This window comes from Neomonachus schauinslandi, chromosome 14 (genome assembly GCF_002201575.2).
Source record: "Neomonachus schauinslandi chromosome 14, ASM220157v2, whole genome shotgun sequence".
NCBI lineage: Eukaryota > Metazoa > Chordata > Mammalia > Carnivora > Phocidae > Neomonachus > Neomonachus schauinslandi.
This window is the reverse complement of record NC_058416.1, coordinates 61,916,527-61,933,944: the sequence shown is the minus strand read 5'-3', so window position 1 is coordinate 61,933,944 and position 17,418 is coordinate 61,916,527. Positions and strand designations below refer to the sequence as shown.

General features: G+C 37.9%; 1 protein-coding gene across 4 annotated transcripts in view; it reads left to right on the top strand.

Moving 5' to 3' along the window:
- The window catches only part of PSMG2 (proteasome assembly chaperone 2), a 22,360-nt gene extending 4,942 nt beyond the window's left edge, over positions 1-17,418 (top strand). For 2 of the 4 annotated variants that reach the window (XM_021683013.2, XM_021683012.2), the window contains exons 3-7: positions 3,007-3,065; positions 7,345-7,463; positions 8,348-8,521; positions 16,136-16,256; positions 17,085-17,418. In XM_021683013.2, coding sequence (XP_021538688.1) covers positions 3,007-3,065; positions 7,345-7,463; positions 8,348-8,521; positions 16,136-16,256; positions 17,085-17,183 — 572 coding nt within the window. In that variant the 3' untranslated portion in view covers positions 17,184-17,418. The remainder of the gene's footprint in view (positions 1-3,006; positions 3,066-7,344; positions 7,464-8,347; positions 8,522-16,135; positions 16,257-17,084) is intronic. The other 2 variants (XM_044920869.1, XM_044920868.1) reach the window with 1 other exon arrangement.

Below are 17,418 nucleotides of genomic sequence, written 5' to 3'. Positions count from 1 at the left end.
TTGATGGGCTAAAAGACAAATGAAGAGCGCTTTTTTTTTTTGTCCATCTTATTAATGGTGCCATTAGCTTGCAATAATGAAATAAACTTTCAAAATATAACCTTAAGGGGTGCCTGGATGGCTCAGTCAGTTAAGCAGCTGCCTTCAGCTCAGGTCATGACCTCAGGGTCCTGAGATCGAGCCGCGCATCAGGCTCCTTGTTCAGCAGGGAGCCTGCTTCTCTCTCTGCCTGCCACTCCCCCTGCTTGTGCCCTCTCTCTCTCTCTCTCTCTCACAAATAAATAAATAAAATCTTAAAAAACAAAACAAAACACCTTAATATTAAAATTCCTGCAGCAAAGATGACTGTGTTAACACAAGAGTGAATTTCAGTTATTGCCTTAAAGGATAAAGGACTGTAAATGGTAGAACTAGAATTTATGTACTTCCACTAATGATAACAACTGTCATTTTATTGAGTGTTTCCTATGAGCTGAACACTGTGCGTTTAAATGTGTTAATTCATTTAATCTTCACAACTACTCTATGCGTAGTTTTATTGATGAGGAAACCATTGCACAGAGAAGTTAAGGTCACATGATTAATAATTGGTGTAACTGAGCTTCTAATCAAGGCTCTGGCCCTGAGACCTGCCTCTTAAGCACCACACCACCCTGCTAATGCACTTTAACTCTAGGAGAAGACCCACTGGCTTTTCTTTGACAAAAACTTGTAGCAAGTCAATTGGATGAAGTCCTTTAATCCACTTTATTATTTTTTTTTTTATTTATTAGAGAGAGAGAGAATGAGCAGGGGGAGGGGCAGAGAGAGAGGGAGAAGCAGGCTTCCCGCTGAGCAGGGAGCCCGATGCGGGGCTCGATCCCAGAGTCCTGGGATCATGACCTGAGCCGAAGGCAGACGCTTAACCGACTGAGCCACCCAGGCACCCCAATCCACTTTATTTTTAAAATGAGGTATTTTAAAATAAATTGTAGACATCATGACATTCTATCTTCAAATATGCAAGTATGTATCTCTTAAGAACATTTTCTTGTATAGCTAAAATACCATCACATTTAACAAAATTAGGAGTTTCTTAGTGTCTTCCTATACCCTATTGTATTCACATTGTTCCAATTTACCCTAAAATGTCCTTTAAAGTTAGTCTAAACAAAGACCCATAGTAGTCATCTGATTATTGTGCCTCTGAAATTTCTTTTACTCTAGAGCAGTCTCTTTTTTTTTTCCTTCTACATGAAACTGACTTCTGAGGAAAAAACTGGACCCATTGTCTTATCAGATGTCTCACCTGCTACATTTAATATCTTCCTTGTGGTGTCATTTGGCTTGTTCCTTTAGTCTCTGTATTTTCTGTGACAGTATTTAGATCTAAAGGCTTTGTTAGGTAAAAGCTAAATATTTTGTGCCAGAATACATGAAAGGTGATGTTGGTTTCATATTGTATCACATCAGAAAAGTAATGGGAAGGAGGATCTTAACAACAAAAAGGATTAGCATGATACACTGATAGAGAATATGAGTGTTGCTATTACAGGAGTTGGTGTATCTTACATTTTGCTCACTCCCTTCAGATCTGTCTCTTCCTACTAGGTCTGTTGAATTGCACTAGATATGTACGTCAGAGATAGATTACAGGCCTGAATGGCCCACATCTTATTCCCTTTCCCCTAAATTTGTGCTCTTTTCCCTAATTCCTAAACTTTCCGCTCTTGCCTCCTTTGTCCTGAACATACCTGGTAGTCACTAGACTTGCTGATGCAGCATAGCCCCCAATCACACCACACAGGTCCAACAAGACACTCTCCCAAAAGACCTGTAACTGGAGAGACATGAACTACCAAAGGATTTGCTGAAGTCTGGGTTATTTACAGTAACTAAAAGCTTACCCTTCAGCACAGGGGCCTAATCATGCCTCCAAGAGACTCCAGATTTCATCCTTGGTTTATCTCAGAGCTTCTGGTTCTTGGACAGGGACATGTTAAACATCAGCAAAGTAGGATCCTTGTAGAATGTGATGAAGATTATGGACACAGTGGGTCTTCTCCTAGAGTTAAAGTGCATTTCCCAGAAGAAAAACACACACATTGACTCACAGAAAATTTTATATTTATTTTGCATGTTATCTTTCAGAAACTCCTAAAGAACGCAGATGTGCCTATTTCACAGATTTTAACATAAGGCCAACATTCTCCTGCATTTTATTCTTTTTTTTTTTTAAGATTTTATTCATTTATTTATTTGACAGAGAGGGACAGCGAGAGAGGGAACACAAGCAGGGGGAGTAGGAGAGGGAGAAGCAGGCTTCCTGCTGAACAGGGAGCCCGATGTGGGGCTCGATCCCAGGACCCTGGGATCGTGACCTGAGCCGAAGGCAGACGCTTAATGACTGAGCCACCCAGGCGCCCCTATTCGTTCTTCTCTTAATCCCAATGAGTTTCGCTGTTCTCTAACGAGAAGAGGGGAGAATATCAGAAACTAAAAATATTCTTAAGAATTTTATTGGTCATAATGCCAGAAGTCTCCAGAGGCATACTTCTCTGGTTTTGCAATCACAGAAGAAAAATAATTTTTGGTATTTTCTTAACAGTTCTCTTGTCAGGGGCACCTGTGTGGCTCCATTAAATGTCTAACTCTTGATTTTGACACAGGTCATGATGTCAGGGTTGTGAGATCAAGCCCCACATTGGACTCCGCACTGGGCATGGAGCTCGCTTAAGATTCTTTCTCTCCCTCTGCCCCCGACCTCTAAAACCAATTAAAATAAAATAAACAAACCATTAACTTGTCAGAAATGAATCTCTTCCATAGAATAAAGCCCACAGGTGCATTTTAAGGTACTTCTAAAATGTTTTATTTTAACTGAATGATACAGTTCATATGTTTTATATTTATTGAAAATATTAGGTATAAAAGTTCTTATAATTCAATTTAGTTTTTATGTTAGTATTTTCACTTGTATAACTCCATCATATTAAGTATCTTATGATTTCATTTTTTTCTTTGTAGTATATTCATTGCCTTCAAAGAAGCTAGTGGCTCTTCAGTTAAGATCCATTTTTATTAAGGTTAGTATATTATATTTGTCTTTTTAAGTTGGTCAAAGTAAAATATAATGAGAAAATACTAAGTATTATTGAGAATTAAGATTCAAAACTCAATTTTGCTCTTTTTACTGTATGTACAGTTAAGAAAAGTCTGGTTCTATAGAGAACCAATCTTATAAAATTTCAGAGGTGTTACCATTATTTCATGATTATATTGAAAGGAATTGGGACATACAGGGTGGGTCTTTTATATTCTCTTCAGGTAGCTTTGGTGAAAACATTTAAGCTTAGGAATATTTTTGGTTTACTCCATTTGTATCACATTTCAACCAGTGGCATGTACATTTAAATTATGTATGTGTCAAAATAAATTCTGGATCTAACTTCTTTCCTCTTCCACTGCTACCAACCACTATTGTTCAAACCACTGCCTTCTCTCACACTCCTGATTTTGTTCTTGTCCACCCACTCTCACAAATACCTAATAGTCTGTTTGGAAATAGCACCACCAATGATCCTTTAAACCTAAATCAAACACATCACTTATCTCTTCAAACCCTCTGGTGGCTTCCTGTTTGACTCCCACTGAACTCACAGCCTTACCTTGGCTTATCCTGGTTCTCCCTCTGTCCTGGTATGGTACCTGCTAGCCACATGTAGCTATTTAAATTTGGATTCATAAACTAAAAGTAAATAAAATTAAAAATTAGTTCCTCCTTCCCACTAGCCACATTTGAAGTTCTCCATAGTCACATATGGCAAGCAGCTGCCATAAAGAGCACTTCCATTATCACGGAGCATTCTCTTGGGCAGCTGCTCTGCCTAATCTAACTCTGAGCCATTCCTGTGTGCTCATTGCCTGTTTCCCTCTCTCACTCACCCTGCTTCAGCCACATTGGCCTCTCTGTTCAGACAGATTAAGCTCACTCCTGTCTCGGACTCTTTACATTATTTTCCCTGCCTGGAATACTTTTCCCCTAGATACGTAAATGGCTCATTTCCTTCAGTCCTTGCTTAAATGTTACCTCATCAGAAATGCCTTCCCTGGGCACCTGGGTGGCTCAGTTGGTTAGGCGACTGCCTTCGGCTCGGGTCATGATCCTGGAGTCCCGGGATCGAGTCCCACATCGGGCTCCCTGCTCAGCGGGGGGTCTGCTTCTCCCTCTGCCCTCTTCCCTCTCATGCTCTCTGTCTCTCATTCTCTCTCTCTCAAATAAATAAATAAAATCTTTAAAAAAAAAAAAAAAAAGAAATGCCTTCCCTGACCACCCTTTCTATTTTTTTATTCTGGGGTGGTTTTCTTCACAGCTCCTCACTACTTGGCATATCATATATTTGTTTATCATCTACAACTAGTATAAGGTAAGTTTTCTGAGAGAAGTGACAATGTGTCATTCACTCTTATATCCCCAAATTCTAGAATAGTGCCTAGCATGTAGAGAAGCACTTGGTAAATATTGGTTAAGTGGATTAAGTACCAGCTGTTGGGGAGGTCAGAAATATGTCAGCATTCCATAGGCTCTCCCCCATGCCTCATCCTAGTTATTATATTATTATGTAAATGGAATCTTATGGTATGTACTTTATGTCTAGCTTCCTTTACTCAACATTCTATTTGTGAGGTCTGTCCATGTTGTTCCAAGGAGAGGTATTTCGTTCATTCTCACCTCTGTGGAATTCTGTTATATAAATAAACCATAATTTATCCGTTGTACTGTTAATGGGACATTAGATTTTTTCCAGTTTGAGATGACTGTGGATATGCTATTGATTATTTTAATATTTACATTAGAATCACTCTTTACTTTTTTTAGTTAATAATATACTCAAAATTTTGCAGTGAGAGTTGCTAATATTTTTACATTATGCCATGCGTGTGGCTTTTTCTGTTCTCTTCTTAATACTTGGGTGAGTTCAAGAATTAAGATAGGCAAAAAAAAAAAAAAATGCCTAATGAAATATTTTGTAGGTGGAAATAGTGATTTCAAAATAGCAATTATTTATTTATTTATTTATTTATTTATTTTAAGATTTTATTTATTTATTTGACAGAGAGAGACACAGCGAGAGAGGGAACACAAGCAGGGGGAGTGGGAGAGAGAGAAGCAGGCTTCCCGCAGAGCAGGGAGCCCGATGCGGGGCTCGATCCCAGGACCCTGGGATCATGACCCGAGCCAAAGGCAGACGCGTAACGACTGAGCCACCCAGGCGCCCCGCAAATATTTATTGAACATGGATTTTTTGCTCCAATATGGCTATGAGTAATAAATATATACACACACACACACACATATATACATAAATATATAAATAAATATATATATATATACACACACGGATATATATGCCATACACACACACACACAAACACCTATAATCAACAATCCGATTAAGTACTAACATTATCCTCATTTTACAAATGAGGAAAACTGAAACACAGAAAGATTAAGCAATTTCCCTGAGACACACGGTCCTTGTAGGAGGTAGAGCCAGCATTCTAGACCAGGCAGCTTCACTCCAGAGCCTGCCTCTCTTAATCATACTCTACCACCTTCCTATTTTAAAAGCTAGCTATTATCTGCATTTTAAATTCTATTGAATAATTATTTTATTAACAAATAGTCTGTGAAGAGTTTCCATAAAGTGAGTTTTTCTCCCCAAAATTTCATAACCCACTTTCCAGATTAAACAGCTATTAACATCTTGCCACACCTGCTTGATCTACTCTCTTTGCGTGTGCATGCACACAGTTTCCTTCTGCCAAAGAATCCAAAAGTAGGCTACTGATGTCATGATATTTTACCCGTAAATACTTCAGCATGCATCTTTCAAGAATAAGGACATTCTCCTTCACAATCACAGCAGCATTATCTAAGAAAATCAGCATTTAATGAATTATTCAGTAGTATCAGACGTACTCAAATTTCCCCAGTTGTCCCTAAAATATTCTTTTTTTTATTTTATTTTTTTATGTTATGTTAATCACCGTATATTACATCATTAGTTTTTGATGTAGTGTTCCATGATTCATTGTTTGCATATAACACCCAGTGCTCCATTCCATACCTGCCCTCCTTAATACCCATCACCGGGCTAACCCATCCCCCACCCCCCTCCCCTCTAAAACCCTCAGTTTGTTTCTCAGAGTCCATAGTCTCTCATGGTTTGTCTCCCTCTCCGATTTCCCCGCCTTCATTTTTCCCTTCCTACTATCTTTTTTTTTTTTTAACATATAATGTATTATTTGTTTCAGGGGTACAGGTCTGTGATTCATCAGTCTTACACAATTCACAGCGCTCAACATAGCACATACCCTCCCCAGTGTCTATCACCCAGCCACCCCATCCCTCCCACCCCCACCACTCCAGCAACCCGTTTGTTTCCTGAGATTAAGAATTCCTCATATCAGTGAGATCAGATGATACTTGTCTTTCTCTGATTGACTTATTTCACTTAGCATAATACCTTCTAGTTCCATCCACGTCATTGCAAATGGCAAGATTTCGTGGGTTTTTTTGATAGCTGCATAATATTCCATTGTATATATATACCACATCTTCTTTATCCATTCATTTGCTGATGGACATCTTGGCTCTTTCCACAGTTTGGCTATTGTGGACATCGCTGCTATAAACATCGGGGTGCACATACCCCTTCAGATCACTACATTTGCATCTTTGGGGTAAACACCCAGTAGTGCAATTGCTGGGTCGTAGGGTAGCTCTATTTTCAACATTTTGAGGAACCTCCATACTGTTTTCCAGGGTGGCTGCATAAAATATTCTTCAATTCTGAATCCAATCAAGTTTCACATGTTACATTTGACTATAATATCTTTTTAGTTGGTAGCTGTTGATGTAGAAGTGGCCTCCTCCTCTTTCTATTCTTCACAATATTGACTCCTTTGAGGATCAGTGCCAGATGTTCAGCATCCTAGGTTCACCTCATTATTTCCTGGTCATGTTCAGATCAGAAATTTCTAGCAAGAACATCTCCTAGATATCCATGTGATAGTTTTTAAGTAATGATAGATTACTTACAGAACTGGGAAATTTTCCCTTGTCAGTCAGAATAGAATTTTTTTGAAATCTAGATTCCTCACGATTTATTTCTTAATTGTAAAGATACAATAAAAAATTCCTTGCTCTTCATCCCCCATCTTCACTTTAAGTACAGTAAATGGATCCAAAAATAATTATAATTTTATATAAGGTCGATAAAATATTTTATAGAATACTCTTATTATATGCTAAGATCTAACTTTTAGACTTTCTTTTTATTCTTTCAATGGTATACAAAGTATAAATCAAAGCCATTCTGTGAAAAGCTGCTTTCCTGGGTGAAAAGTAGTAACTGTGCCAAAGTTATTGTTCTTTCAAGCAGTCATTCATATCACCGTAATGATCTACAGCTTCGCAGGTATGTTTTTGCCTTTGAAAAATTTTGTTATGATTTACACAGTATTATGATGGTATCTCTGTTAAAAAACTAAAATAAGTTTTAAAAGCCATGTATATCTTTGCCTCCCCCCTCTGGAATTTATAGAAAGAAGATAAAAGAAAGTCAAGAGACGGGAGGGAGTATGGTTAGGTAGTCCTATGGTTGGGGCACAAGGAAGGCTTTGGTGTAAAGATAGAGATGTTTCTGGAACTGTGCTTCGATTGTTTGATACTGTGTGTGGCGACATCACAGAGCCTAGCTGATGAAGAGAAAGAGAGAGGGTACCTAAGATTCATTGGATGATAATTTTTGGGCAAGATTGGATTCACATTTCTATTTACTTCTATTTATTTAGCCATCACAGAAATCCATTTGCCTTTAAGTATAACTCCCAGGTATGTCAGACTGAATTCCTAAATAGTAGGCAAAACATCCAAGAGCTAGAAATTATAAACTATTTATTTCATTATCATTTATGCACCAAAAAGTCATGATGAAGAAACATTAGCCAGGACTAACCTTTCAAAATTGGAGCTAATTTTTAGTAATCTCACAAATAGATATAACATGTCTAGGAATCTCACAAAAGGCCTCATGGCCAGAAGGGAGCATAGCTGTGGGAAATAGGTTATCTCCATGATGGCCTTGCCTTAGTTTAAGTTGGCCTGTGTCTTTATACTCTCTCCTAAGTATGTAAATAGCAAGCCAGAGCATATTTTTACATGTTATTCCGTAGACTGCTGAAACTTGTGCTTTGCTTTAGCAACAGAATATAGAGAGAACAAACATTTGCTTTAAAAACTTGCCTTAATGTTCATATTTATTGTGGGTTTTTAGAAAGTTAATTATATGATTGCTTCTAGTACTCCCTTCAGATACCTACTCACACCTTTTGTGCAAAAAAGTGTTCAAGCTAAAATAATGAGCCTTAACTGGGAAGAAATGGAAAAAAGCCCATGCATTCCTGAAATAGATGATTCTGAGTTTTGTATTCGTATTCCTGGAGGAGGTATCACAAAAACACTCTATGATGAAGGGTGAGTTTGTTTGTCTGTTTGTTCATTTGTTCCCACCTTATTTAAAAATAAAAGTAAGAGGGGTGCCTGGCTGGCTCAGTCAGAAGGGCACGCGACTCTTGATCTCAGGGTAATGTGAGTTTAAGCACCACATTGGGCATGGAGCCTACTTTTTTAAAAATAGTGGAAAGTAAGATAAGTGAAGACTTGAAATTTAGTCTTAGGAAAATTGGTTCCTAAAACACCATATTTAACACTTTATAATGTGCGGCATGTTAAGGATCCTGATACTTACTGTATGCAACCTCTACAATCAATCTTTTTTTTAATTATGGTAAAATATATGAAACATTAATGTAACCATTTTTTTTTCTTTTTTATTTTATGTTAATCACCATACACTACATCACTAGTTTTAGATGTAATGTTCCGTGATTCACCGTTTGTGCATAACACCCATAATGTAACCATTTTTAAGTGTACAGTTAATTGCTGTTAATGAATTCAGTGTTGTATACCCATCACCAACTATCTGCTTTCAGAACTTTGTCATTGTTCTAAACAGAGAATCTGTACTTATTCAATAATAACTCCTATTTAGTTCTGCAAAATCCATACTAATGTCCTCACCTTCATTTCTGATTTTAGTAATTTGAGTCTTTTTTTATTCTCAGTTTTGTTGATCTTTTCAAATAACCAACTTTTGGTTTTACTGATTTTTCTCTATTGTTTTACTGTTCTCTATTTTATTTATCTCTAATCTTCATTATTTCCTTTCTTCTGCTAACTCCAGATTTAGTTTGCCTTTATTTTTGTAGTTCCTAAGTGTAAACTTAGGTTATTAATCTGTGAAATTTCTTCTTTTTTAAATATGCATTTGTAGCTCTAACTTTCCCTCTTAAACTGCCTTAGCTGCATCTCTTAAGTTTTGCATGTTGTGTTTTCATTTTCATTCACCCCTAAATTATCTAATTCACCTTGTGATTTCTTCTTTGACCCATTAGTTGTTTGAAATTGTGTTGTTTAATTTCCACATATTTGTGAATTTTCCAGTTTTCCTTCCATTACTGATTTCTAGTATCATTCTTTTGTGATTGAAAAAGACACTTTGTATGATTTTAATCTTTTTCATTTATCAGGTCTTATTTTGTGCCCTACCAAAGGTCTGTCCTGGAGAACCGTCCGTGTGCACTTGAGAAAAATGTGTATTCTGTTTTTGTTGAGTGGGGTGTTCTGTATATATGTTAGGTCTAATTGGTAATTCTGTTTCCTTCTCAGTCTTTTCCATCCATTATTGAATGTAGGCTGTTGAAGTCTCCAGCTATTACTATAGCATCGTATCTAGTTCTCCCTTTAATTCTGTCAGTGTTTGCTTCATATATTTTTGGGGCTCTTGTTTTGTGAATATATCTTTATATTTGTTATGTCTTCTTGATGAATTGGCCCTTTTATCAATATATAATAGCCTTCTTGGTCTTTCATAACAGTTTTTGACTTGAAGTCTATTTTGTCTGATACTTGCCATCCTGCTCTCTTGGTTACTGTTCATATGGAATATCTTTTTCCATCTTTTCACTTTCAAACTGTGTGTGTCCTTACATTCAAAGTAAGCCTCTTGTAGATAGTACATAATTGGATCATGTTTTTAATCCATTCTGCCAATCTGTCTTTTGATTAGAGAGTTTAATCCATTTGCATTAAAAGTAATTATTGATGAAGGACTTGTCATTTTGCCATTAGTTTTCTATGTATCTTATAGCTTTTTTGTTCTTCATTTCCTCCTTTACTGCCTTCTTTTGTGCTTGGTTGATTTTTTATAGTGACATCTTTTGATTGTCTTCACATTTTCTTTTGTGTATATTCTATAGATCCTTGCTTTGTGGTTTCCATGGTGATCGCATATAACATTCTAAAGTTATAACAGTCTAATTTGAGGTGATACTGATTTCACTTCAGTTGCACACAAAAACTACTCCCATGCACACTGCCTCCCCCAACCCATTATGATATTGTTGTCACAAATTACATCTTTCTATATTGTGTGCCCAATAACAGATTTATAGTTATTTGGGGGCATTTTTCTTTTAAATACTCTACAGTCACTCTTGATTAGTCTTTGGGAATCATGAACTTTCAGAAGGCAAGTGAAAGTGAAGGTGGAAATTAGAGATCTTTTTTTTCTTTTAGCCACTTTTTGTAAATTGATTTATATGACTTATGTGATGGCCCAGCCTGCCATCAGATTTGTAGACATTTACACTGTCCCCATTTTTGCCTGCCCTTAGCTTCCTGTCTCATACGACCTGAGGCTAAGTCTGGGGCTAACCAGTACGCCTTGCTGTATGCTTCAGCTGGCTCTGACTCTGCCTTCTTGCCAGGAGTTGATGTGCCTGGTGGGTTCATGGAAGACAGAGCCGATGGTTATGAAGAGGGGGAGGGGCAGTGTTTAGAGGGTGGCATCTGCTGCTTCTCAAGCTCATATAGTCTACTCCCTGCTCTCCCATGAGGAGAGATGAATAAGGAGCATCTCCTTGTGCCGTCAGTGGTGGCTTAAGAGAATTGGGCAGAGCTAACCTAGAAAAAATTTAAATATGTCCCCGCCATCATTGCTCAAAGTCAACCAATAAATCTGCCTCCTTAACATAATACATTTCAAAGAGTGTAAACCTAGCCTTGCCAAATAGAATGACTGGTTTGCTTGCTCTAAAATCTACATTGTGTTGGGGCGCCTGGGTGGCTCAGTCGTTAAGCGTCTGCCTTCGGCTCAGGTCATGATCCCGGGGTCTGGGATCGAGCCCCGCATCAGGCTCTCCGCTCCACGGGAAGCCTCCTTCTCCCTCTCCCACTCCCCTTGCTTGTGTTCCCTCTCTCGCTGTCTCTCTCTCTGTCAAATAAATAAATAAAATCTTCAAAAAAAATAAAATAAATAAAATAAAATAAAATCTACATTGTGACTTCTGCATGACCTGAAGAAGTCATAATAGTAATATAAATAGTAGTCATGGTAATAGCAAATTAAGTGCCCGGTACTGTTCTGTGCACTTTACATGTATTAAATTATTTAATTCTCATAATAAGCTCATAGGTATGTATTGCTGTTAACTACATGTTATAAATAAGAAAATTGAAGAGCAACAAGATTAAATAACTGCTAAAAGCCATGTGGGTAATCTGGCAGAGCCAGGATTCAAACCTAGGCATCTGGCCCCAAATCCTGCACTTTGAACCACTTCATTCTAGAGCTAGGATTCATGGTTCAGGATCACAGTGAGTTTTATTCTTTGTCTAAAAGGTGAACTTGTTCCTTGTTATTTGTAATTATTTTTGCCCCTCCTTCTTTCCAAAATATTCAAGACTTCTCTGTTAGAAAGGATACAGGCATTTTAGCTTGTTTTCCCAGTACAGCAGTTTTGTCTGTCTCTGGCCATACTTGCATACCATTTCGGCTTTCTCTTTTTCCCTGAAAACCTACTCTAGTTCTATTAAAACCATCATTTCTCCCCATTTTTCTTTTTTTTTCTTAGTCTGTCATTTGTGTTTTTACTTCTTTTCTTGTCTAGTTTATTCCCCATAATATAAAATATCACTTCAACTATTTTTTTGGTGGAAGCCCTGGCTACCTAATCATTCTCTGCACCTGCCCTACAGACCACCAGCTTTCAGTCCTTCTCTTGCTTCATTCGGGCCACATCATTTGTAGCCTAGACTGCTGTTAGTCTGATTGGACTGCCGTAACAAAATACCGTCCGCAGGGTGGCTTAAACAAAGAAATTTATTTATTCACAGTTCTGCAGCCTACAAGTCTGAAATCAGGGAGCCAGCATGGTTGGGTTCTGGTGAGGCCCCCCTTCCTGGCTTGCAGATGGCTAGCTTCTGGCCATATCCTCACATGGCAGAGAGAGACCTCTCTTTCCTTCTCTCCTTATAAGGCCACGGTCCTGTCAGGTTAGGGCCTCTGTCTTATGACTTAGTTTAATCTTAATTACCTGCAGAGATCCTATCTCCAGATATAGTCACATTGGGGGTTAGGGCTTCAGTTTTGGAGGGACATGGGTTTGGTCTATAGCAGCTGCTCTCAAGATCTTTTGATTGATTCCCCCTGCCTCCTCCATTCTCACTCACTCTTCTCCAGCTTGAGTGTTGCTAGAATTAAAATTCAAAACTGATCACAACATCCCCTGAGTAAAGTCCATCAGCGGTTTTACTTGCTGTGTGCAGAATCTGGTTTGTACTCCTTAAGGTGCCATACAAGGCCCTGCAGGATTTCCTTGCCTGGCTCATTCCTTGGTGCCCTGGACTCCAGCTAAACGACTAGCAGTTAGTTTCCTAAAAGCTGTCTCATTCTTCCTTCCCTTGTCCCACGTACTTTTCTCCTCTTATCTGCCTTGCAAAAACGAACCCAGTTTCCAAGAGTCACCTCACAGCACTCCTTGTGTCCTGACTTGCTTCTCCCTTCTGCACAAGGAATTTACTACTCTCTTTGTATTCCTACAGCTCACTGCTCCTTCACACCGACTTCTTAGTTCTTTACAAATCAGTTTACTTTTGCTTTGGATTTTGTTAGAGTAATGATAGCAGACTTGCCATCTTGCCATCAACAACTGGAAATTGGACAAAATTAATGTAACAACTTTTTCAGACATTGGATAGCAAACAGCACACAGTTGTGATTCCTGAGAGAAGGCAAATAAGTCCTACAATTGCCCCAGCTTTCTGCTTGCAGATACTTTGTGGACTACAACACAAAGAAGGGGAGGGAACCTGAGGAGAGCGGTCTTGCTGAGTTGAGAAGACAGATATCATGATTGGGGAATGCTAGGACACCTGGAATGAACAAGGCAGAGAACCAGAGAAGGGCTATTCAAGAAGAGCCTTAGGGGGCCTCCCTGAGTCTTTGTCAGAATTCTGAGCCACACATGTGTAGGGTAAAACTCCATGAGACCAAAAGAATAACTTCTGGGTAGCTGTAAACTTGCTCACAAAGTTAGCAATGATAGCAAAATATTATAAAAGTTAGACGTACTCGGGCGCCTGGGTGGCTCAGTTGGTTAAGCGACTGCCTTCGGCTCGGGTCGTGGTCCTGGAGTCCCGGGATCGAGTCCCGCATCGGGCTCCCTGCTCGGCGGGGGGCCTGCTTCTCCCTCTGACCCTCCCCCCTCTCATGTGCTCTCTCTCTCTCTCTCATTCTCTCTGTCTCAAATAAATAAATAAAACCTTTAAAAAAAAAAAAAAAAGTTAGACGTACTCATCATAGAACATTTGGAAAATGTAGAATAGTCCAAAGAAACAATATTTATAATACTCAGTCCCATCACCCAGAGGTAACTACCACTACTAATATTTCATTTGTTCTCTTCCCAGCTCCTTTAAAATATATTTGAATTGAATGTGTGTACCTGCAAGATACATCAACTCTAACTTAAACTTTAGAGTTCATCTTATTTAAAAAATGTTTCTCACAAAATCAGTTTTCTTTTAATTTTCTAATGCAAATCTTTTCATTTATAATCAAACCCATGTTTAATGTTCAGTGCAATTATATATTCACTGCAATAAAGAATTTTTGAAATTGAGAAAAAAACCATTTTTGCTAAATTTTTTGTAACATATATATTTTGCCTTCCCATTATGAGAACAAATACATATTCTGATCTCTGGAAAAGATAATATTAGTTACTCTAATGATAGGTGGTGGCAGTGGTGTGGCTGGCCTGAAATCCCTTATACTTAATTGGAATCAAAGTACATTTAATAATGGATGTATCTCATGTGCTAGATTTTAATGTCACAGAAAGTAACAAAATTAGCCACTCTCCACTTTCCATTTTTACAGAGAGCACCAGAGGATGCTATTACAACTCTTAATGCTACTCTTTATGTTACAAACTAGTAGTGGAGGCACTGTAAAATCAAGACATACCCCTGCATTTTTTAACCTAGAGGCTTGAAAATAAAGGCACAGCCGGGGAAGCTAGCCTCCTCTGGGCAGGAGCCATTTCTAAGGCTACCATAGCATGAATGTTTAGGAACTAACTAGTGCTAACAACTTCCGATTTCTAATATTTATTTTAGAGAGGGAGGGAGCATGCAAGCAGGAGGGGCGGGGCAGAGGAAAAGGGAGAAAGAGAATCCCAAGCAGACTCCACCCTCAGTATGGAGCCCAGTGAGAGGCTGGATCTCACGACCCTGAGATCATGACCTGAACTGAAATCAAGAGTTGGACACTTAACCAACTGAGCCACCAGGCACCCGGACCAATTTCTGATATATAGAGACTGAGATGCTATGGTAGGCTCTCCTGGTACATCTGAGACTTCTGAACCTACCTCTCAGAGTCTTCTCCACATCTGAAATCCCTTGCTTAGAAACCCAACTCACCTTTATTTCTGTAGCTCTCTGTCAGTCATGTGCTCTCAAGTTTTGGCATGAAATTTTTCTCATAGTTCTTGGTTTTAGGGTATTAGAAATAATTTTTGCTTTTGTTGGCAAACAGGAAGCTTTTTGCATTTATTTATCTCCATCTCATCACTAGCTTGAGGCATTTATAGCATACAGTTAAGAGACTTTTGGAGTCCAAAAGATCTGGGTTCAAGTCCCACCTCTGCCACTTCATAGATATAGAACTTTGAGTATGTTAACTACATTTCAAACCCTTTAAACTTTAGTTACTTCATCATAATAGCTAGCACATACATAGTATTGACTATATGTTGGGCACTGTTTTAACCACTTTGCCTCTACTGCCTCTTTTACACCTCCCAACAACCTGTGAGGTAAGTTCTGTTGTGTTCCCTCTTTTACAAATGAGAAACACTGAAGCTCTAAGTAACTTGCCCAACATGTCTGGTAAGTGGCAGAGCTAGAATTTGAATTCAGGCATTCTGTCCATGTTCTATTCCAAATTGATTCAGTATAAAATGGAGATAATTATAACTTCCTCAAGAATTGTAGGATTGAACGATAAAATATGCAGATAGTGCTTAGCACATAATAAATCACTCAGTAGGTGGAATCTGTAAGAAGTAATATAGTAAAGGGGCACCTGGGTGGCTCAGTCGGTTAAGTGTCTGTTTGCGACTCAGGCCTTGATCCTGGGGTCCTGGGATCCAGCCCCGTGTCGGGCTCCCTGCTCAGTGGGGCGCCTCCTTCTCCCTCTCCCTGCACCCCCGCTTATGCTCTCTCTTGCTGTCTCTCTCTCAAATAAATATCTTTTAAAAAAAAAAGTAATAGTACATTTTTTCCCTTTATTCAATTCCACAATTTTCCTTCCTGTTTTAGGTTATTAGTAACAAGGGTGTTATTTTCTTTCAGTCTCTTTGCTATGGTGCTTCTGAAAATCACTATCTTCTACAGCAGATTTGGGAAGTAGAACATATTTCAGTGTGGATGGTTTTTCATGCAGCCTCGTATGAGACGCAAACTTGCATATGCCCAGAGTGGGCATTACATGGCTTCTAGTCCTGTCCCCACAAGTAGCATATATCTGGAGCAAAGGGGGATAAATAAGTGAGTTTATTATGGGGCATCTTCTCCTTTCCTAAAACCCGGCAGATTGTCTTAGCTATAAAAACAGACACAGATGGAATCAGCATCTTGTATCAATAGAAGAATAATTATTCTCTGTATTTGTTGTAGCTGTTCTAAAGAAATCCCAGTGGTGGTTCTGCTGAAATTTGTTTCAGAAGGAGACAATATCCCAGATGCATTAGGTCTTGTTGAGTATCTTAACGAATGGCTTCAGATAATCAAACCATGTGTAAGTGTTACTACACTTTAAGCCTCTGATTTCTCCGGTTATGTATTTATAAACTTGCATTTTTTATTCTATATAAGTAGACCAAATAAGTGAAAGTTTGTTAAGTATAGATACATCTTTATATAAAATTTAGTTCAGTTGAGCTTTTGAAAAGAAAAGAGGGCATTTAACTAACCAGTTGTCTACAGTTGTTTCATTAAGACTGATTTTCCAGAAAGGAAAACCGTAAGTACTTCATTATATTAATTGTTCATGTTGCATTAATTATACCAGACATATTCGTAGAAAAATAAACAAATTTCTTTAGAATTCAGGACTTTTTTTTTTAAGGAAAGCAAAACCTGTTTATGTGAGCAATACTATAACTCTTGAATGTGCATTATAATTAAATACTTTTCTGTATTATGAGGTAAAAGCATTACACCCAGGGAAATCAGTTAGCTTTTAGGCATAATAGAAGTACCATAATGATATGATAAAAGAACAAATTGATACAAATCACACAGCACTGATTTTTATTATTATTATTATTACTATTATTATTATTATTATTTAAACCCTATTCCTTTCAAATATGATTTTACTTGATGGACTCCATAGCCTTCTGGCATATCTTTATGACTTGGAACTTAAGGAAACTTATCTTCAATTAACATAGAGACAAATTTATTGCTTTGTTTTTCCTTACAATAAAACTCAGCTAAAAATGTCAAACCCAAAAAGAGCAAAAACTAACAAAAAACTAGAGAAGGGCAAGTTTTATGCGACTTAAATGCTAAAAGGGGATTTGGTCATAAAATTGAAGGATTAAAGTATTTTTTTCTTCAGTTACAGTGTGATGACCCCACAGCATCTGCCTTGAAGTGGAAAATGCCAAGTTCGTGGAGATTACTCTTTGGTAGTGGTCTTCCCCCTGCGCTTTTTTGATCTTTTTTCAGTTTTATACCTTATGTCCCAAGACACTTATTACCAACACAACTGTTAAACAACTATATAAAAAGTTATATTATCTGTGAATGTATTAGAAAATAAATCTTTACTTTTCACAAAAAAATCTCAAAGAAAATGGATTAACAAAAAGTTCTTTTACCATGCTTTTCACTGTATTCGACAAATGTAAATTTTGTACAATAAAATATTTCCTAAGTAATTTTGTCTGAAA